The sequence below is a fragment of the Carassius gibelio genome, chromosome B15 (genome assembly GCF_023724105.1).
Source record: "Carassius gibelio isolate Cgi1373 ecotype wild population from Czech Republic chromosome B15, carGib1.2-hapl.c, whole genome shotgun sequence".
In the NCBI taxonomy this organism is placed as follows: Eukaryota; Metazoa; Chordata; class Actinopteri; order Cypriniformes; family Cyprinidae; genus Carassius; species Carassius gibelio.
Window position 1 is genome coordinate 13,500,228 of NC_068410.1, and position 23,113 is coordinate 13,523,340.

The window sequence follows — 23,113 nt, forward strand, 5'->3', positions numbered from 1 at the left end:
TTATATTGTTTCAAATTTCATCAGATAACATTTAATGATAAATTTATTGAAAAAATTGTATTAAACTTCAAAGGATTCAAGATAGAAATGTAATGGAAAATGTAGGGAACAGAATTTAGGAACTTAATGAACTTAATTGCCATGTAGTAAACCCCAGAGAGTTGCTATGCCTTTTAATTTATGCCTCAAAAAAAAAAAAATATATATATATATACATGTTTGTTTTTGTGAAAAGTGGGGACATCCCATAGGTGTAATGGTTTTTATACTGTAGAAACTGTATATTCTATTGGCCATCACCAACCCTACCCTTAAACCTAACCCTCACAGGAAACTTTGTGCATTTTTACTTTCTCAAAAAAAAAAACTAATTCTGTATGATTTATAAGCGTTTTGAAAAATGGGGACATGGGTTATGTCCTCATAAGTCACCCTCTCCTTGTAATACCTGTGTCATACCCATGTCATTATACAGAGTTGTGTCCTGATATGTCACAAAAACAAGAGCACACACACACACACACAATACCAACAGAACCCCTGTGATACTCACAATCGGCCTGAGCACATATGAGACACGACGTGCTGCTGTTGAAGAACGTTAGCAGTCCAGCGACAGCCATGCTGATGTCTGTATTAGTGGGCCTGAGGTCCAGCGTGGTAAAGCGAGGAAACTGCACCTTCAGTATGTCCTCTGGAGCCACCTTCACGTACGGCACCTGCACAGGGACACAGAACAGGACAGGGAAATTGAGCCCTGCAGGACCCTTCTTGTTAGGCTGTTACCACAGGTAAACTGAATGAAAGAACACTGCAGGAGGGCGTTTTGTTTACTGCACTGATGCGTGTCTCAAGAGTTGCTGTGCAACAGAATCACTGCATTCTCATCAGACTAATTAGATCCATTTTTACGCCTAAAACTAATAAACAATCATTTGAATAATTTCAAAAGGTCCTCTCTGAAGGCATGTAAATTAACAATAAAAACTCATCAGCATTAGATGAAATAAAAACAGATTTTTTTTTAAAACCTCAGCGATGACTGAGGCAGATTTTCTTTTTGTGTAAAGGCCAAGTTAGATGTTTATTCAGACAGAGGTCATGTGCAGTGACATTTTCGAACAGTCTTTGAACAGAGATAGCACACAACGCAAAACGTCTTGTTATCAATAGAGACCTCAGCGTTGACTGCTCTCTAATTTGATGTGTGCTGATGTGCGGGTGTGTTGGGTTTGGGAAAAGTGGGTGCTGGCTTATTGGGGCTTGAAGGGGATCTTAGAGGACGCAGGCTGGCTGCGTAAAGGACCTCTTCATCACAGCAGATTGCCTGTCTGCAATGGGGTGTGTGACCATGCATTGTACTTGCACGGCCCTGTATCCCCAATTGGTTTTCCATCGCTTTCCATCAGGGTGTAATGGAGTCCCCGCCAGTGTGGATGGATGGTGCGCATGGGCTCTCTGGCACTCGGGGGACAACTGGGATTCTTGGAGATGGAGAGTTCGAAGAAAGGCCGGTAATGGGCTGGCTGCCTCCTACCTTCCTAGAATCGTTCTTTCTATTTCTCAGAGAAGATGCTTCTCTCTATTCCCCACGCCGGCTTGCAGACAACATCCCATCTGTCCAAAGCCCCTGTGCTAACTTGTAAATAGCAGCTACAGTTGGACTTCCTCCTGTGTGCATAAGCTCTTGTTATTCAGAGGTAATTCAACAGAGTGACACATACAGCTCAGCGAGGGAAGACAAACATCACTTATATGAACAGAAAAAAGCGCCTTTAGATTTTCTTAGATTTTCCAGCATGAGATTTGAACTAATTAATGGTTCAAACGGAGCTTCAAGTGGAGCTCCTTGGTAACAATGCTGGGCAGTGAAATGAACTTCACAGAGGTTTAATGAGCTGCCATTTTATACAGAACACGTGTGGACTGACTCCAGCAGACATTAAGATGTTATGTCAAGGGTCTTAATAGTCAGAGTGGGAGGTAAGAAAAAAAAAGTGGAGGTTAGGTTGGTTTACTCTGATGAACCTGTCATGATTATTGGACATGTTTAGAAAAGCATTGTTTATAAGTATTTAATATTAGCTTGAGTGATGGAATATCAACTTCAGAGACAAAAAAATAATAACATTTTGAAATCCTGAAGACTGTACTGGCCACTTGTTTTTAATGGATAGTTCACCAAAGAAAGAAAATTCTGTCAGTCATTACTCGCCCCCATAAGACATTAGTTCAAGAACTTTTTGTGCATAAAGAAAACAAAAATAATCAAGATGCATAATGCCAATATTTTTGTTTTCTTTGCACACAAAAGTATTCTCGTAGCTTCATAAAATTCAGAATTAACCACTGATGTACATGGACTATTACCACTGTACCTTTCTGGGCCTTGAATGTGTCAGATGCATTGCATGCAGGGTCAGAAAGCTCTTGGATTTCATAAAAAATATTTTACTTTGTTTTTTTAAGATTAAAAAAAGGTCTTATGGGTTTGGAATGATGAGAGTGAGTAATTAATGAAAGCCAATGACACTAGACGTCAACAAATTAAAAAAGAGACTGTAAAAGTTATCTGAAGAGATATGAACGCTTTTCATTAAGAACAGATTTAATGTATGCTTTTATGCAAATACAAACACTTATCAATGCATGTACATTGATAGTACATTAAATATGATAAAAGAAAACTCAAACATGCTTGCTTAATGAGCAAGAACAAACCTTATGACCATTTCAATGTTTTAGTGTAAAACAGTTCACTGAAGGAACAGAAAATTTCAGGTTTCACTAAATATATGTTCATTTCTCTTTTGAAAACAAACTAAAGTCTTATGTGTTTGAATCAACAAAGGGTAAGCAATGCAGGACAATTTTCAATTTTTGGGTGAATAATGCCTTTTAAATTTCAGTGTGCTCATAACCCCGAGCTATCTTATGATGTGGAATATATAGTGCACATTTCATATGTGGAATATAGACCACTTTTATTGTGTCATGTTTTAAACATATTTAAAAAGCAATAGTTCCGGTTCATGAAAAAAAAATGGGGGGAAAAATCCCCCATTTTCCATTGAAAACAAAGTCATACAGGCAGGGGCATCCTGCTCTCATTATTCCGAGGGGGCATGAGTTGTGTGTGTGTGTGTGTGTTTGTGTGAAAGAGAGCAAAGAACATTTACATCATCAAAGAACATTTTCACTGACAGTCTAGTTCAAGTTCTCTTAAAAACTCCCATTAAAATCACTGAAGCTGTTTACACTATGAAATTAATATCTTACAGATTTGTACACACATTTGCACTTAATTGTTTCTGATGAGAGAATTTACCAGAAAGAGGTTTTCAGTCAGTAAGCGAGCAAAGAAAACACCGCCATTTTAGCGATGACTCATCTAAACAGCTCTGATTGGTCATTGTATTCATAAGCTCAACAGCATCATGTGTGATTGGTTATAATGTACAGTGCTGTAAAAACGTGTGTGTCTCTGGGTCAGATTTGGGTCGAATGCAGATTTGAATTTAGCAGCTGATATGACGCACTGAAAGTTCTGTGAGATTGCATTAAATATAGAAAATATTAATCGGCTATTTTTTTGTCTTTTGGAAGCTATATTCAAAATGAACTTGGCTCAAAAATCACGTGCCCCGTCACTTTGACTGGGCATGATGCCTCTGCATACAGGTTTCGAACAACATGAGGGTAAATAATAACAGTATTTTCATTTTTGTGAGATCCATCTCTTAAAAAGACTCGCATTCGGACAGATGTCAGAATCTAATGTCTCATTGCTTGCTCAAACATACATAGTAAATATCCATGGTGTATGAACAGGAAATGAAGCCTAACACTGAAAGTGGTTTGAAGGCCATTTTTCTTGTGGTTACAGCACACTGCATATGCATCAGCATCATTCTCAGGGCGTAAATAGAAACTCTTTGGCCTGGTGGAGCCAATCTGGGCTGCAACATTGGAATTGTGAGCCAGAGGGAGAGTTGTGTATGAGGCTAATATCTGTCTGTCCATGCGCTGTCTGCTCCTGCGGGTTGACAGAGTGGCTGTCAGGCCTACAGATGCACTGCTGACAGGCTTTTAATGAGGGGCCTGGTGCAGGCCAAAAGCAGCTCACTGAAGTCAGGCAAACAGCCACGCAACACTGCAGTATAAGTACATGTGCTGAACATTTAATTTAAACCAGCGGGAACATGCTGACCTGGTACAAATGAATATTGAGGCACTTAACAGATGCTGCATTTTGGACATTTCTAATGTAGAACAGTACAATTGGATGGTTTTGCAATAAATTATCTTGTGAATTATATTATAACTGTTTCAACAATTCAGTTGATTGAATTGTAATGCTGGCAAACACTCTTTGAGCAAATTGAGCTCTTTGTTAGTCTTTATCTAAATGTGCATTGCCAAAATGTTTTTTTTTTAAAGTACACAATCATTTTTGCAAAGTCATCTTAATAGGGTTTTAAACTGCAATAAGGAAAGGACATTTCTGTAAAACTGCCAGACTAAAATACGCAACTCTGAATAACAAAAGCTGTTGCGACATCATGAGCATTGCTTGAAATGTCCCTTGGCTCATTTAAATAATCAATTTAAACCTCATAGGGAAATACATGGCATTCACAAAGCGCCATTTGTAATGTCTTTTGGCAGACGTATGGTTTTCTCACTTAACCATGAAATTGTGCAGATTGCTGTGATGCTGTGCTGAAAAAAAAAAAAAACTCTGCAGTGTAAAACTCCCACCTTGACCTTTTTTACCATTTTGTATTAAAGTAAGACCTGGTTTTACTGCATATGGTTGTCCAGCTTTCTACCTGTGGCTCTGAACAAAAACACATCCATAAGGGTGGACGGTCTCAGGAGGGAACCTTGGGGGATTGCATGCCATATGGCAAGGTAAAGCATAATGAGATCTTACATCTGTTCTCTTACGTGCCAGAGGAAAAAAAATCATGTTTAATAAAAGATCACAGAACTTTTACTAGGGCCACAGTGTCAAATGATACAGCTGGACATAGTGTTGTACTGTAGAGTCAGCCGTATTTGTTCGTTGTCACTCTCAAGAATGGCAGCGAGTGACAAAGCCATGCTAGGTTGCCTCACAGGTTGGTGGGGGCGGATGCAAGCAGAAAGCAGTGCCATTACTCAAAGACATGGAGATCAGCCATATGTGGATGGCAGAGTGGCTGGAAGGGTATTGTGAATGATCGTGACATTGCACACCTCTCTAATGTGGTGCAGTGGACCATGGGAAGTCAGCTGCTTGGGGAAAAACACACACATTCAAGCACTAAGTGGAGTAATCATGTTTTGGAGGCTATGTGAGCGCTGAGAGTCCCTGGTGGTGGGAGCAAAGAGAAGAAAAGGCCACCAAGGCCTTGAGAGAAAGCTGAGCATTGACTACAATCTCAATGATCAGCCTGCTCAAAAAAGGAAAAGAAAAACACTTTCTACGATGACTGTTTTGCAAGCATCACTGCTTGTTCTGAAGAACATGGAAATCCTGTAAAAGACTCTAACGTTTTAAAGCTGTGGGCTGTGTTGCTGGTGGAAAGGTGAAACCATGGTGAATAGAGGTAAATTGGACAAGTCATCTTTGGTGAATTTCAAATGCCACCTAACAGACGGAATCTGCAGGTGTGTCCCTCCCTCGGTCTCTGCTCATGCATTCAGTCATTGTGGACAAATGTACAGCCCTCCATGTAAAACAACAAATCAATCCACAGATGCTCATGGGTAGTTATGGAAGCAAGTTCCCTCCTAAAAATAAAACTAATTGTAAGAAAGCTGATAATATGAAATAGCTGTAACTGTAAGTAATAAACTGTGAGTTATAAAACCACAGTAACGAGAAAGTCACAATAATGAGAAATAAAATAGAAATTTGAGTTCTAAAGTCACAATTATAAGAAAAAGTTGCAACTGCACTAAACAAAGTGCCAACTGAGCCTTAACAAAGACCCACCCCTTTTAGTCACTGTTACTATGGGCAACAAGCTTTCAAATGTTTTCTAACTTTTCAAACAATAAATACCGTTTTGTGGCTCTTTGATGTGTTGTGACAAATTACTGTATTGCCTTTGTTCAAGCAGCACATGAACCGATCGTCTATTCATATTTTCTTAAAGCATGAAAAAAAAATGAATGAGCATCAGAAGGTATTTTATTTTAACTGCAGAAAGATATCAATAAACAAAATTTTTCAATTGTAAGTCCACCAAAGTCAATCTACCAGTCTGATTTGTTTGTCGGACAAAATGGAAGATCTGGCTTTATGACTAGTCAGATCCCCAGTCAATCAAGCTCTTTGTAAAGGGTCAATTAAAGCATAAAATAACAATTACAAGAAAAATAAATTTGCAGGTGAGAGAGGGGACAATCAGAATTGCAATGCAAAAGTTTCAATGCTGAAATACGTATTGTGAGTTTTTAGTCTGAGGCAGAAACAGGCTTCCAGAAATTAAAGCACATTGTTAAAACTTAAATATTTAGCAGGGATATGTGCTGTAATAACACACAACAAAATGCATGACTCGTTAAGAGTGTGTTCATGCCTGCCCAGGGATTTGTTTGCGAAGTTGATGAAGCCCATGAATAATTCCAATCTGCACTGCCGACGGGCTCAGCTGGGGCGTAAAAGCCTGATCCATTCACACCTCCACAAAAAGACAGCACTGCACCATGGATGACCACAGAACAAAGAGACAATAGAAAACTGGTCCAGTGTCTTTTGCACATCCATCATATTAGAAACAAAAGGATGAATTGAATTTGAAAGGGCTCTCACAAGCCAGGAGGGGTCTTGAGTGGCAGAGCACCACTACACACATCCATTTAGTAAGAAATAAAGAGAACTCATTCTCGCTGGTGTAAATTCAGTTGTAAATTCAGTGTCCCTCGGCGTGACAGATCAATTGCACAGCAAAAGAGAGGTGAGCAGAGGTGCCGCCGACAGCTGTGCTACTCTAATTATCATCAGGCAGATGAGGACGCAGCACCTGTGTTTTGTTTGCACGACTAAAGCAGAGCGATACGAGCATACCATGACACAATCATCCACTTTCACGACAAAGCCCTCTCTTCTGGAAATGTAACGTCCTCCCCCTTCTTGACGGTACCGGAGGGACTTTTTAGCCCTTTGCCACCGACATGTTGCTGAAGTCAATCTGGAACCTTCTTGTGTGTTTCCACAGCTGGTTATGAGTTGGGGTGTCATAATGTCCACACCGAGTAAAGAAGAGCAACTCAAAAAAAGACAAAACTAGAGATAATCAACAATGTTAAATAGTTACATTTCTCAATGCAATTTGTGTATGTTGTTATTTTCCCCAGTTTAAATGACGATTATATATATAATGTCTAAATGTAATTGCACTGCATAAAAATACCAAACCAAGTGGTGATTAAATGATGCTAGACTTTTTCTAACTAAAACTTTCAGTTATTTTTAACATACTGTGAGCAATATACAGTATTTTATGGCATTCATTAACCCTTGTTAATGATAGTTAATAAAAATACAGTCGTGCAATTTTTGTTCATGTTCTTGTTCACCGATATCACTTTGAAAAAAAAAGTAAAAAAATATTATAGAGATTTTTTGCCACAAAATGAAATTTGTCATAATTCATTCACTACGCTCTACGCTTGTTCCAAGTTTATTTCTTCTGTTGAACACACACACACACACACACACACAAATATATTTTGAAAAATGTTGGTAAACAAACAGATGCTGGAAGCCATTGTTTTTTAAAGTTTTTTTTTTTTGTCCATACTGTGGAAATTAAAACCTACCATCAACTGTTTGGTTACCAATAGTGGCAAAAATATATTCTTTTGTGTGTGTGTGTGTGTGTGTGTGTGTGTGTATAGAGAGTAGGCATTTCAAGATTTATGAAATACAGTAATATGTGGAATGTATGTAAATATATGTGAAAAGTATAAATATAACATAAATTACCATCTTTTCCCAAACATACTCGTGTATTCATATAAAAATATATAATTGCATATTTAAATGGCATAACTTCATAACTTCCAAAAACCTAAATTTTAATTGAAATTGTAAATTGGCATACATTTACATTTTTTATACAAAAATAAACATTATTTGGTTATACTGAAAGTCTACTTAACTGTTAAGTGACCCATGGGCTTGATAATTACGTTGTAACGATCACATCTTATGCGATTTATACACACAAACATCTGCGTAGGAACCACACTTGACATCAATTAAACTAAATAAATTGCCAGAGGCTTAAATCTTGTTCACAACATTCATTTTTGTACATAATTCAAGTACACAGGTTGTGCACAATGACTGGCAAATCAATTTCCCTCTCTACTTCTGTGAAATGATTATATCGATGCACTCTATTTTTGCACAGATTTTATTTGCTTTCACTATTTTTACTTAACCACTGCATCAAAATCAGCATAAAATAACTGAATCAAATTACTTTGGATATTAAAACATTCATAGAGCCCATAAGACTCAGATTCAAGCGCAGCCACAAGAATAAGAGCCATTTTGAAGGAAAGTGGAGTATTTGACAGCAAATCTGGAGTGCTCTGTCAAAGATATCGCCTGTTCACCCGTCAGTGCTCATCTGTCCATAGAGCAAAACATTAGCTCTTAACGCTGAGGGATCAGCCACGCTGTAGTTATACATCATTTAAGCCAATGAGGTCTGAAGTGTTAAGAGCCTCGCCACCTTATACGGTCCAGTAAAGTTTTCATAGCTTAATCACCACGACCGACCTCTCACCCCGTTCTGTTGGAATCATCTGCCAGGAACCAAAGCCAACCAAAAGTGAGGACAGATTTGGTTGTTTTTCCATTTACATGCATTTACGTCCTCGACAGATGCTTACTGACTCAAGCAACTTGCAATATACTACACAAATCATGTTAATGGCAAGTTACTGGCACAAATCACATCACTGGCGCTTCTCCAAAAACACTGCATGAGAAGTATGGGAAGATACAGTATGAGCATGTAGATAGAGAGAAGCAGAGAGAGGGAATGGACGGATGGACGGACGGACAAAAAAACAGCTCTTGCAGAGTGACTGCTGTAAATGAAGACTCCTGCTGGGCTGAAGCTTTGATAGCTAGCAAAATTACAGCATTCGGGATCAAACACAGCATGCTAGGTCCACTTTCATACGCTGGCAAGCCTGGAACAAAGTCTGGCCCAAAATAGCACGCCAAAAAAAGACACCTAGCTACAAATATACAGGGCTTCCAGGTTGATTCTGCTGGCTTTAACTCACACCGGCGCTCTTGTGTCTCCCTGTTGTGGGCCGCTGCTTATACTTCATTATTCATGCTTGATCAAGTGGAGTAATCCTAATTTAATATGTAATCAGTGATAACCTGAGAGACTGAGATGACCGCTCACCATAATTTGATTAAACAATGGTGGCCAAAGTCTGAAAGCACAAGTGAATATGCTTCTATTTTGCTAATCATTCTAATTTTAATATAACTTTTGGTCAAACTTTAGCCAAAAAATATTTAACTTTGTCTTTTGGCTTAATTAACTCCTAACTGGCTGTTTGTTAATAGTTAGTAAAATAGTTGTTAAGTTTAGGTATGGGGTAGGATTAAGATATCCTAAATACGGTCATGCAGAATAAGGCATTGATTGGTAAGTGCTTTATAAGTACTAATAGACAGCCAGTATGCTAGTAATATGCATGCTAACAAGCAAATAGTTAATAGTGAGAACTGGTCCCTAAACTGAAGTGTTTTCAAAATGTGTTAGAAATTCTATTAGCAACTTAACAATCTGATTGAACAGTTAAATTAACACAACGTAAAGTAACATGATGTTTGTTGTTTTAAAATTGGGCAAATAAATGAACATTTTGTTATGCAAGTAATGTAACATGACAGCATGGCATTTGTTCTGAACTGATAAGATTACAAAAATATTAGGTAGCAAAATTTAATTGAATTTGCAAAAAATACAAAACATTCTTTTAAATAATATAATAGTTCTTATAAATTGGAAAAAATACACAAACATTCTGTAAAATAATAATGTTTGATTTAAATGAGTAAAAAACAAATTATTCTTTTAAGTAACATAATATTTCTTATAAATTGGCAAAAATAAAAAAAATTGTTACAACACGTTAGTGTTATTTTAGTATTGCTGAGATACTATTATAGATTTTATTAATATTTTGAATCAGCATTTATTTTTATATTTTCCATTTGCAGTTTACTTTTAATGTTAGAAATGTTAGAAATGATACATTTTGCCTTTGCAGCTGAAATAAATTTAAAGCAATGTTTTACCTTTTTTTGTTTTGTTTTAGTTTTAGTTTTAGTTAACTATAATAACCTAGTAATATTTCATTTTGGAAAAAAAATTAATCATTCTTTTAAGGAATGTAACATTTACTTTGAAAAAACAAAAACATTCTTTTATGCATCATCACATACACAACATTCTGGATTTTAATTGGTCTAAATACAATATCTTTGTTTATTTTGAAGTTTAAACATGGCATCACAATTCCAGCCCCACTGTATTTCAAATTCAAGAGATGCAAAAGCAAATGCATGAAACATCTATTTATGAAAATGAACAAAACTGCTACAAAAATAATGAATAAAAATCAGCATTACCGCCGTGACACAGAGTACCCTTAAGGGGCAAAACTATGATTGGAATATCAACACATGAATACAAATTTTCTGTATGAATGTATTCAGAAGAGGTCTCAGGCTCCACAGGAGGTTCTGTCTGTTGTGCTCTTGGATTTCAGGCCTGGCCTTTGTCCCTCATCTAGTTCCATATCTTTGTCCTCTTCTGAACCTGTGTGTCATTCAGGTTCAAAGGCCTCAGTGTAAAGCACGGCCGTGCCGCTCTGTAGTGGCTCCTGAAGCTCTCAAAGGCTTTTGCCTCTCTCATCTGTCACCCTCTGTACTACAAACACACCATTCATATTTATGAGAAATTAGAGGAAAATCTTTTTTCCGCTCACCTTTTTTTTGTCCTACAAGTATATGTTTTTCTCAAGTGACTGACTTGAATAACAATGTAATTCACTAGCTATACATATATTCTACTCTCAACAACAAATCTTTTTTGCCAAAAAGGTTCTTGTACTTGACTTACAAGATGCAAAATCACTTTTACAAGAGCTGTCACTTTTTGTAGTATAATATTGCAGTATAAAATAAGTAGTGTGAGAAAGGAAAGTGACGGTATGCTGTGAACGTACATTTATCAGTAATAATGAGAGAAGTCAAAAGCCACACTCCAGACCCTTGCGACAAATTTGTCTTTTCTCTCTCAGCCAGATGGGGAACTCCATCATTGCATTACATGAGTGCAGGAGCATCTTGAGCACCCGTGATAAAACAAACAAACACACAAACAAAAAACGATTAGACGTTCATCTTGTACGCACTTCTATCTTCAGACTGAACTGTCAGTCTCAGAACAGCTGTGTACAGAAATATGATGATATAGACCTCCCACATATTACAAACATGCTTGCAATCTAACCAGCACGAACACACCCACACACACAAGCATGAATACACACACTGAGGGAAATTAATATGTTCTGCATTTGTATGCATACAGAAGGAAATTAAATTTTTACACATAGAAATATATATATATATATATATATATATTTCTATGTGTACAAATTAAATTTCCTTCTGTATGCATACAAATGCAGAACATATTAATTTCCCTCAGTGAAATTAATATATCAATATATAGTCAATATATATATATATATATATATATATAAATAAACAAATACATATATAACAATTATTTTAAAAGTCTACATGCATTAAAGTACTGATAATTCAACCTTAATCCTCCCTCTGATTTTGGGGGATATGTAGATTAATCTGGGGTTTTCTTGTAGAACTGTGTAAAACAGTTGCAGCAGGTTAAATATTTATTCCATACTTTATCGTACTGTATTAGTCACAGAGTTTCACTCAAATATGAAATTATCCCATATTATAGAGGCTTCTTGCTAAACTACAAACTCCTTCCTGTTTTGTACTCTCTCTGTCTCACACACACACACTCACACACAGACACACACGCTACTATAAACACAATGACCCCTCCCTCCCTTTAGACCATTAGAGATAGACAAACCATTTTTTTAAATACAATAACAGGAGCACAATGACCTTTACTCATAGACAGAGGACAGAGAACATCTGACCCCCTCATTTCATCATCCCAAAGCAGCTAACAACATCCCCAGCGCTAACCAAACCCTGACCTACTGCAAAGACAAATAACAGCGCCTGAAAAACAAATAAAATGTCAGCATTATAAATATTCATCGAGGTGTATTATATAGCTGATGTAAACGTTTAAACTTTCATTACACAAGGCCTCATCTATGACCTAAGCAGTCATTTATAAGATGTGACTATGAATATTTATGCACGTTGCTCACTTTGGAAGGCAAGTTGCCACTGATTATGAATTATGAAGACATTAAGGAGTGATGCTTAGTCAGTTGAGTACACACAGTAAACTTGTTTCAAGCTGCATTATTCATTACCTGTGTGACAGTAATATATTCTTCTGACTGCTGCTTTGGAAGAAAATCCACATATAATTTTGCACTGACTTGTGACGACATTATGTCAGCTAGAAATCCATTAAAAGACATTAAAGCATTAACATAGCACAACTGGAATTAAGATAGGATGAGCTGGCAGTTGGTTTCAAGCGACTGAATGAAAATATTTCACTTCATCCAGGTCTCTTTTTGTTCTCTGTGCTTGAAAGTTAACTTTACTGTCTGACGGAGCGAGAAACTGCTCCAAACAATTCAGTCTGCATCACGGCGACAATTAATCAATATAAATTCTCTGTTAAACCGCGTTATTTAATTCTTCCCTTAGTAATTTACTTAGTCTGTTTGCTTATGTCTTCATGTTTGCCAGCGGCAGAACAAATGCTTATAGGAAAGTTGACTTCAGAACAGTGGGATTGCTGAGCGTGATGTGTCAATAATCATTTATGTATTTATTAATTACAGCTGTACACTGTAGTCATGGCTTAACGCCTGCCATTTGGTTGTTGTGTTCATCAGTTGTGGTTAGGGATCATTTTTAGAGCATGTCACTGACCACACGGGTCATTACGGTAATGATATGAATGATTACTTGGTAATATGATCTGGGCTTTGGTATGTTGCGCTCATGACAAAAGAGAGCCAATGCCAGCACTCACCTCTTTCTCTCCGCAGATATTACTGATGATGGAGTTGGATGCTGGGCTGGCAGAGGGACCCAGGACCGCCACAACCCCCTTGGACATGATCTGGCACACTGTCAATAGTTAAAGGAAAGACCAACTGTCATTTATTACAGACAGAGAGCAGAAGGAAAGCAAGATGTAACCCTGCCAAGAGTGCTGCCACCCCATTTTTATTCAAGTATACCGTATCTGCCATGTAAGTCTGTTATACCCAAACAAAGCAAAAAGTACAGACAATTTTAACATACTCATTCATCTCAATGCCAGTTGCTTGGCTGGCACAGGTGATTTGAAATCTCAATGAAAACAACATGTGTCTAATTACTTTTGGAGCTGCAAGAAATTGATGATGACACCAATTTAAAGGCAATAATAATAATAGATTCACTGAAACACAATCAGCACCGAAAGAGAAATAATTTTGCTATATCATTTTGCATGTCAAGACGTTTTTTTTTCTTTTCTTTCTTTAATCTTTATAGACTTTGAACAGTTAAATACACACCTGTATGTCATAATGCACCTCTTGTTAACATAGTAATTTAGGTCTTAAGACGACGCAAACAGCTAAGAAAGAAAACATGTGTAACAGTATATTGGAGCTGGGCAGCTCTTAAAGTGACAGCAGACTAATATTCCTGCTGTCTGTCATTCATGTTAATCAAACATCAAAAGAAAATCTCTCACTGCTATTGACTAAATCACTTCTGTAACTTTAATAAGAAGAAATATATATTTACACAGAAAATAATAGGCAGTGTTTTTTTTTTTCGTGTGTGTGTGATATTGACACTGGTGACAAGAAATATGAAATGACATACAGTACATAAGGAAATCATCTAATAAAATGCTATATTTCAAATATTTACATGTTTGCTTGCAAACAGATGTATTCCATTAGAACAAACGCCTACTTTGGAACAACCTTCAATAGAGAAATATGATTTTTGGGTCCAGATGGTGTAGTTACTGAATCTACCAATAGAGGCTAATGGTCCATGCTAATCAGCCAAAACCTGAACCTTTGGTGTCCACTCAATCTGTTCTAAAATTACTAGCAAAACCCAAATAATTACATTTTATTCAAGAACGAGTTTTAAAGAGCCCACTATTATCACAATCTAGCACAATCTTTCAGAGGCTTAGCGCTGTTATTAATCTGCTCTTTTTCAGACTCTCACATAAAATTACATTTTATTATTAACTGACCTTTGAGTGAAGAGTGTCGTGAAATTATATTTGTGATTAGGAGCAGGAGGAGTAAGAGGTAGATTTGTTTCTCACTCTCTGGCACACGAGCAGGGCATTGGTCTGAACTCTAACAGAGTGTCATTTCACATGGGTTTATAATCCCTGTCTGTTTTAATTATGATGGTGTGGGCATTTTATGAGCCAGATACTGGTGATCTGAGCACTTAAGCAGGGCATGCTGGGAACAAAGGAAAGGGAAACAATGTGATTATAAAGCACCAGTTGATGCACAGTTTTTTTTTTCATAATCTCATAGTAACCAATGCAAATGCGTACACCTGTGGAAGCCTCTTTTACTTCTCTCCCCATAATACATTGCAAGCATATCACCGCACTGCCCTGAATGGTGATGAGCTGCATTTTTAGGATCACTTCACACTGCTACAGTGAATACACAATCATTGATTTCACAGGTCAACTGCTCTCAGTTGGAAATCAAGTGTAGCCTACAGGAGGTGGACACCCTTATGGATTCATGTCAACCTTGCTGTGCACTGTTATTTCTCTTAATACGGCTTTCAGCTTGTTAATGCAATTAATCACAATTAATCTCATGATTTCTTGGCATTAACACTATTTCAGACAGGACCACTTTGGCAAGTTACTTGAGTTTATTGAACTCAGTTTATCTTTGGCGGTATGGTTCCTTATGGGGGTTCTTGCTCCCAAATTAATTGAACATACAAGAGCTACAAGAGGAAACACTAACCCCCCCCCGGAACCATCAGCTTGGAAATACATAACAATTAAGACACATAATAATGTCTTTAAAGTTAAAGTGGTAATCGTGTAGATGTGGCAGTGGGACCTCTATCCTGTAGTTTGGTTTAGAGGATGAATGTCTCTCAGTAGTGAGGTCCATGCCAACTGGGACATGAAAGCCTTAGTGATCTGAAACAAAGAGATGACAACCAGAAGGCGCGCGGTAATATGCTCATGCTTATAATGGGGAGGGAGGGTTGCAAGCCATTTGAGCATACTTACCGAGCAGTAGTGCCACGTATATATGTCCCATGTCTAATGGGAGAATGGTAGTGATCAGAGCTATTTGACAGCTGACCGCATCAGCTGGTCGCAGACTATGCCTCCGTGGCCTGACTGAACTAACTCTGCGCTCAATTAGAAGTATATGATTATTAAAGGGTTACTCCACCCCAAAAGGAAAATTTTAGCAATAATTACTTGCCCCCATGTCATTCCAAACCCGTAAAAGCTTTGTTTGTCTTCGGAACATAATTTTAGATATTTTGGATGAAAACCGGCATTGATGTGTGTAGGCTACAGCCTGCAGCCTTGCAGTCAGTCAGGAAAAATCCTGGAGTCCTGCTGACTGATTTGGCCACTTCTCCATTACTTCGATTTATTTAACATTTATTCACAGAGGATACAAATTGTTGAATAAAGTCATTATTTTTGTTTTCTTCGTGTACAAAAAGTTTTCTCGTCGCTTCACAACCTTACGGTTAAACCACTAGATGCATTTACATCCTTAGTAATCCGATCGTAATAGGGCTAGAAACACAGTCAGAATAAAATGTCACATGTAAACACCTCAATCAGATTGAATTGGCCAGATCCGACTAAAATTTTGATCGGATTGTAAGGGGTGGTTTATTCCTTTTGTAATACGAGTGAGAGGACATGATAAACACTTGATCGGATTGAAAACCGAAACTGGAAAGTACTGTGCAGTGATGTAGAAATAGCATAATGAATTATGATGCACGGAAAGAGGTGTTCTTCCAGGCGAATTAAGTGTCATTAATAAGTGTCCTGTCATTATAAAACTCCCCTTTCACTCAGCATCTGTGAAGTGGAAAAGGACCACCACCAGTCCTTGTTTAAGACTCTCATCAACAGATGACTAGTTTTGGGTGTGGGAAGGAGCACTTTTACTACTTTTTTTTTTTTTTGTAACATTAAGCAGTACAACAGTACATGTGCTAGTCATCGCGCAATAAGGACCCAAAGTAGATAAATAACACGTGGGCTTTTTAAAACAGTATGACACAGCAGCAGGAAACTCCGTATATTCATGTAGTGTGCAGATATCAAAAGAGTAAATCCGATCAGAAGCTTGTGACATATAAACATGCATATAAACCTGATCACTTTATTTAGTGTTCATTTAAACACTACGTTCGAATTCGTCAATCAGACTGAATTAATTCTGATGGAAGCAAAAAGTGTCCAATGTAACCTGGACCTTGACAGTGCCATTTACTTGGAAGTATTAACTACCACATATAAGCCTCCCGGTTTTCATCCAAAATATCCTAAATTGTGACTTTTACGGGTTTGAAATGACATGGTATTAAGTGATTAATGACAATGTTTTATGGTGGAGTATCCCTTTAAAAAAAAGCTTCCAAAAGGGATTTTTGCAGTGATGCCACAAAAGAAAAATTTTGGGTTGCCAAACAATCTTTCAGTGAACAGTTCTTAAAAGAAATGGCTCTTAGTGTGAAGAACATTTTAATAGTCATTTAAAATCTTTTCCAATATAAAGAATCTTTTGTGCACTGGACAGGTTGTTAGAGGTTCTTTGTGGAGGCACAGATGGCAATAAAGTATCTTCATTTTGAAAAGTGTACTGTATTTTTTTGTGCATCCAGTTTTAATGCATTCAGTTTTTCCCTAACTGTTTAAAAGGAAAGAAAATTGAGTCAAATGCAAAAATGTCTGCCACTATCACTCAACTTCAGTGACAATCAAATTCCACAAGCTCCAACTAACTCCTGTTAAAACTCCCACTTGGACGTGATTTATACTTATGGTGGTTTCCAAAACTTATTGGAAATTACATGATCAGCATAATTTTGAGTGAAAAGTTGAACTGAAAATTAAGTAGAGCAGCATAAACTCCACCAGTTTGTTAAAACCCTTTAGTTTCCCAGCATGATTTGATAATGAACATCTTGGCTTCAGTTACAACAAAAACACCTGAACATCAGTAAAAAAAAAAAAACAACATTAATTTGATTAGCGACTACAAATTGTGCAGTATCTTAATTTTTTCATTTTATGTCATAACATTTCTTAGCTTTTTTCCCCCATTAATGTACATATATATATATATATATATATATATATATATATATATATATATATATATATATATATATATATATATATATACATTAATGGGGAAAAAAAGCTAAGAAATGTTATGACATAAAATGAAAAAATTAAGATACTAAATATATAATTTTTATTAGGTGCTTATCAAAATAAGTCAGACTGACTTTATCTTTGAACTAAAACTTATTCAATACTATATAGGTTTTTGCAGTGGCTTATACTTCACTGGTAATTAAAGCTGCAGTCAGTAACTTTTGACGCTCTAGCGGTTAATAAACAGAACTGCTTGCGTCTTGCAGAAGAACTTTGTAGCCGGAGCTACTTCTCTCTGTTTATGTCTATGGAGAATCACAAAGGTACTGGGTTACTCCGCCGCGGTACCCCTGAAGCAATCTAAAATAGTACTTGCATGCACAGATCATAAGGCATGTAGTTATTAACCCTAGCATGTACTACGATTCATAAGGGTTAGGTGATTCACAGTTATGACTGATTGGAGTCGAATCTTTTGACATGACCCTCCTGCACGGAAGATCCACAGAAAGACAATGTCGACCATGGATTGTGGCTGGCATAAGGACGTCTTTGTTCACTTCAGATCACAAACATTAGTATGCAGCAGACCACACGCAAACACACACACAATGTGGGCTGAGGGAAGATGCAGGCTTCAGCGATTTCAGACGCGAGTATGCTAGGGCAGGTAGCGGCGGTGTGACATTTCTCCATTCCTGGGAGTGTCACTGATCCATTTCTAATTCAATTCCTGCATACTGCAAGCTATTACAATACTGGATTAGACCAAACAGGGTTGTGCGGCTAACCATATAGATAGCAAAAGAAAACTGTTTATATCTATCAGGAGGGGCATTTTAATGGGGCTGCCTCATAAGCCCAGAGAAACCAGGAGAGGCTTTTTATCCTTAACCGCCATGTGTCTCAACAGCTCTGATTGTTTAAATTACAGCTCGTCGTCTCCTGATTTTAGTGCCGCCTACTTTCATTGACAGTAGTCATGTTTAATATCCCTCTGTGAGTGAGCAACTCTATTTTGTTCTCCCCAATGCTATTCGATTCAGGATTCGCAAGGGAAGCATTATTAAATCTACGGCATCAGAGTAAAGAAGGCACACAAAGATTGACTGGCAGCTGTTAAAGTAAACACACTATTCGTTTGAAACCCACTGACTGTCGGTTTAAATTTTAAAGGCAGAGTGCATTTCAAAGTCTGAGCCCACACTGAGAATCTCAGATTCAAAACCAATAAACTTAAAGATTTATGATACTGCAAAATGTAAAACAAAATATTATGACCCAAAATTATTGCTAACTTTTTCTCTTTAAATTATGCTTATAGTTAAAATAAATGATTTTGCAAAATGTAATTGTTGTGAAATATAAAACTAAATACATTATTTTGTAAAATTTAAAACAAAAATGTACAACAAAATTAAAGAATGTTTCAGATTCTGCACATTTTTTTTTTCACAGTCAATTTGTGAAATAAACAAGTTAATGAATAAATCTCTAAAATTCAGATTGATATAGATCCAGTTGAAAACTGAATCTAATTGGAGTTTGTTAATAAAATGTAATGTAATTTGTACATGGCGTATTAGCAGGCCTTCAAGAATGGCTTTACAGTAACCAAGGAAACAAATAATTGTTCCAATAAATTCCTGCATACCTTCTGACTACAAAGACATCAGAATATGACAGCGCACTTGAAAACCTGTTAATTTAATTGCTTTCACATAATGGTCCCTTTCTTTATCACAGGATCTGCTACCAGCCAAGAACATATGGAGAGATGAAACTGACAGACACTCTAATTAAGCATGTATATAAGCCTATTTATACTTGTGTGACTGCACTTCATTACAAAAGTTGGAAAATATTCAAACAAGAACATGTATTTCCTTTGGAAGATGTAAAAGATATCAGGGACATGCTCATACTTAAATAACAAAGTTCTGTGGTTTAAATAAGTATTCAGTGCATGTATTGCAGAAGGAATGCCCTCATGAGGACACAATTATCTCATAAATTGCCTTTAAATGTGAATCATTATCATACCTTCAACTGCTGAATAAAACCCCACAGTTAAGGGACCATTATTCAGCTTAAGGACAGCTGTGAAATTTTGAATTAAAGAGCTTCGCAAAAAGGTTCTATCTAAAGTATAACAAATGTATGGAATAGGAAGAGGCATCAATTTAGAATCTAGCATACATACAGAATATTATGCACCTTAATCTAAATGGTTAGGGACAGTTCACCCAAAAAGGAAAATTCTCTCATCATTTACTAACCATCATTCTGTTTCAAACCTGTGTGACTTTCTTTCATTAAGATATTCTGAATTAGGGTTGGGTGATGTCTACAAAATTGGCATTGGACAATGACATCGGAGTGGAGGGTGGTGGGGTGGGGGAGGTGTCTACTGGTGTTTATTACGTTTCAAATTTGGATATTTATCTGACAAAAACGCATGGATTCGCTAAAGGGGGCCTTTATTCACGCCCCGGAGCTGTGTGAGAGATGTTTTATTACAGATGCATGCACTTTATTTAACGTCTTCTGAACTGTTGACAACAAACACCTGCTTACCCCCACTGAAAGGCTTGGAAGAGCAAGGACAATATTTAATATAACTCAGATTGAATTATTCTGAAAGAAGAAAGTCACATACACCCAGGATGCTTCGAGGGTGGGTAGAAGATGGAGGAATTTTCATTCTAGGGTGAACTAACCCTTTATTAACTTATTGAGAGAAAACTGGTAGTTCTATGTGACTGTGAGATTGGTAATCGAAACAGGCTCCTCAAATCGAACTGTCGACTATTCGGGGTCACCCCTAATATACCCCATATATATGTATGTATAATGTATAGAAATTATACTGTATTTAAAATGATATACATCTCATAAATGACATAACTCATTTGAATACTCACTAGTTTCCCCTGTCTCGTATTCACTGTCTCGGAGCAGCTCAAAGATGTCCACCTCCAGCTTCCCTGTGGTGGAGCGGTTGCTGGAACGGTTGATGCTGTCTTTCGCCAGAGTGATGGCCAGTCGCTCCCCGCGGCTACACTCCATCGGGTCATCAAGAATGGCAGCTGGGACACAGTTCAAGAAGACAGAAAGAGAGACCCAGAAAGTGAGACAAGATATTTCGAAAACACAGCTGTGACAAGAGATTAAGAAGTCCTCAAGATTCTGCAGAAATCATTCAAAACAGTGAAGAATGTAGACACAAGTGCTTCTGGGCCAACTTTGTTAGCATATTAAAGCGCATTCATTCACAGTAGACAAGATTAATGCTGTTCTTTGACAGTTTTCTTGGTAGACTGACACAAGTGCTCCATGTAGTGTTTTGCTGTGAATGACTCTATCACAATGTTGTGTAGTAAATATCCAATATCCTAGCACTATGTTTATAGTCACTGGCTGCTTAGTGCTATTAGTGTACATACTGTATGCTCACTTTTGTGAACCCATATCATATTTAATCTGCTTTGAATATGTTTAGTCCATGGTGAGTTGACACAAGGCTTAGCAACAATATATGTCACAGCCAGTATCTGACGCTCAAGGATATTAAAATCTATGTAAAGCAAATAACATTTACATTTACATGAGAAAAGTCTAACGATGTCTGACATCGATTCAACAGCAAAATTCCCACTTTTTGCACAAAACTGCAGATGGAAAGCTTTATGCAAGCCCCTGCCATCACATCAAAACAACCAAAGGTGAACGTCTTTCACTTTTGATGAATGTCAACCTATTTTCAAACTATCATTGTGATATTTCTGTTACCTGTCATGTTGGCATATTGAAATGGTTTATTTTCCACTGTTCTTTAAGCCAACACATAATTAGCTCTCCAGTGACCCTGAATTTGTGGTATGACTCACATGCGTTGCCCTGAAAGTGCTTTATTTACACTGCAGCACTGAAACTGTGCACGATTATAAAGATTTTTTAATGCCAGTTGTCAAACCCTGACAAGAACAGCGTGCTAGAAGAGTTCATGCTTGTGTTCATACATATTGCATTGGAAGTAAGCAAACCCCTTCTAATCTTGGACTGTACAATCATCATACAAAATAAATAAATAAAAATTACATAATGCATAAATGGAGCTGCAGTGATTCAGAACGTTTTAATGATTTAATTCAAACAAGACCGAATCAGCCATGAGAGTCCTCCTATTAAAAAAAGGGCAATATAAATAACAATCCACTTGAGACTGCCATAAATATCGAGATGTTTGTTTAGAGATGGTAAATGGAGATGCGCGGTGTGTTGTAAATGAGATTAAATGTATTCGCTTGAGGCGGAGCAGTGAAGGCAGTTAAGCCACACTTTTATTTTGTGCAATTTTAATGTGCTTTTGGGTAAAAAGCAATTAAATTACTATATACAGGAGTCCAATTTGAGCTAATGTGAAAAAAACATAGATTCTTGCTTCTCAAACAGATTCAAGGATATTTAACAAAAAATGTATTATCAATTAATGTGCTGTCACATTTGGGGCAAAGCCACATTCATTACAGAAGTTTTTTCCATCAGTAATACCTGTCGTAGCGTATGTTCGCAGGAAATGCATTCCTAAAATAAACATTTATTCACTTTAAAACAGTCATCTTCAACCAAAAAAGAAAAAGATTACAGGAAAAGATGGTAATTCTGTCTCCAATGCAAGCTAAATCATCTTCTCACAAACCTTCCTCTCTGTCACAGCCGATAGCAGAAGGCTGTTCCCACAGCATACTGTAAGTGGAGAAAGCTCATACTGGGCAATTCTCCCAGTGTTCACCCCCAAATCTCGCAACAAAGAGCGCCAAATGGAAACACTGGCCCCGCGCTGAGCCCTGAGGTTCTGTTCTTGTCCCCAATCCGCGGTCGCAAATGTAGATGTCAAAGCAAGAAACTGGAATTGCCAGTGCTAAATGGAATCCTAGCGCAGGGTAAAAATATCAGAAGGGGAGATCTGTTGCGGGGCAATGACATTTTAAAGGCATTGCGGTATGAGACTCTGAGCAGTGTGGAGGTCCAGTGCAGACGAGGTTCTATTCAATCTTCCAGTATTGGCTTGGCCACTGACCCTTTTAGAGGAATCGATGGTGAGCAGCAGCGTGTGCCGGAGCATGAAACGCATTGTGTAATGTGCATGGATACCAGGGCTGACAGTTACAGTATGAGCAGCACCGTCCTTGTCTTAGTGCATATTGATACTATCCAGAAAAGCATGTGCATGTGTGTGCTTTAAATCAATTTTAAGTCTAAATGTATTTATGAGCGTTTTGGACTTTGAGTAAAGAAAGTCAGGAAATTAAATTAAAGATTAAGGAATTGGATATGTTTCAGGGCAGACCTGTTTTTTCCATACGAGCACCATAACTTCTAAAAAATGAAAACTTTTGGGCATTTTGGCCTTTGAAACAAAATAAAAAGGGGCAATCTGATACAGTATG

At 37.3% G+C, this 23,113-nt stretch overlaps 1 protein-coding gene across 1 annotated transcript in view; it reads right to left on the reverse strand.

The window, feature by feature from the left end:
* The window catches only part of grik4 (glutamate receptor, ionotropic, kainate 4), a 301,146-nt gene that overhangs the window by 99,120 nt on the left and 178,913 nt on the right, over positions 1-23,113 (reverse strand). Inside the window, exons 4-6 of the mRNA XM_052576587.1 lie at positions 20,585-20,749; positions 13,269-13,366; positions 554-719 (exon numbers count right to left, since the gene is read on the reverse strand). Of these exons, the coding sequence (XP_052432547.1) occupies positions 554-719; positions 13,269-13,366; positions 20,585-20,749 (429 nt within the window). The remainder of the gene's footprint in view (positions 1-553; positions 720-13,268; positions 13,367-20,584; positions 20,750-23,113) is intronic.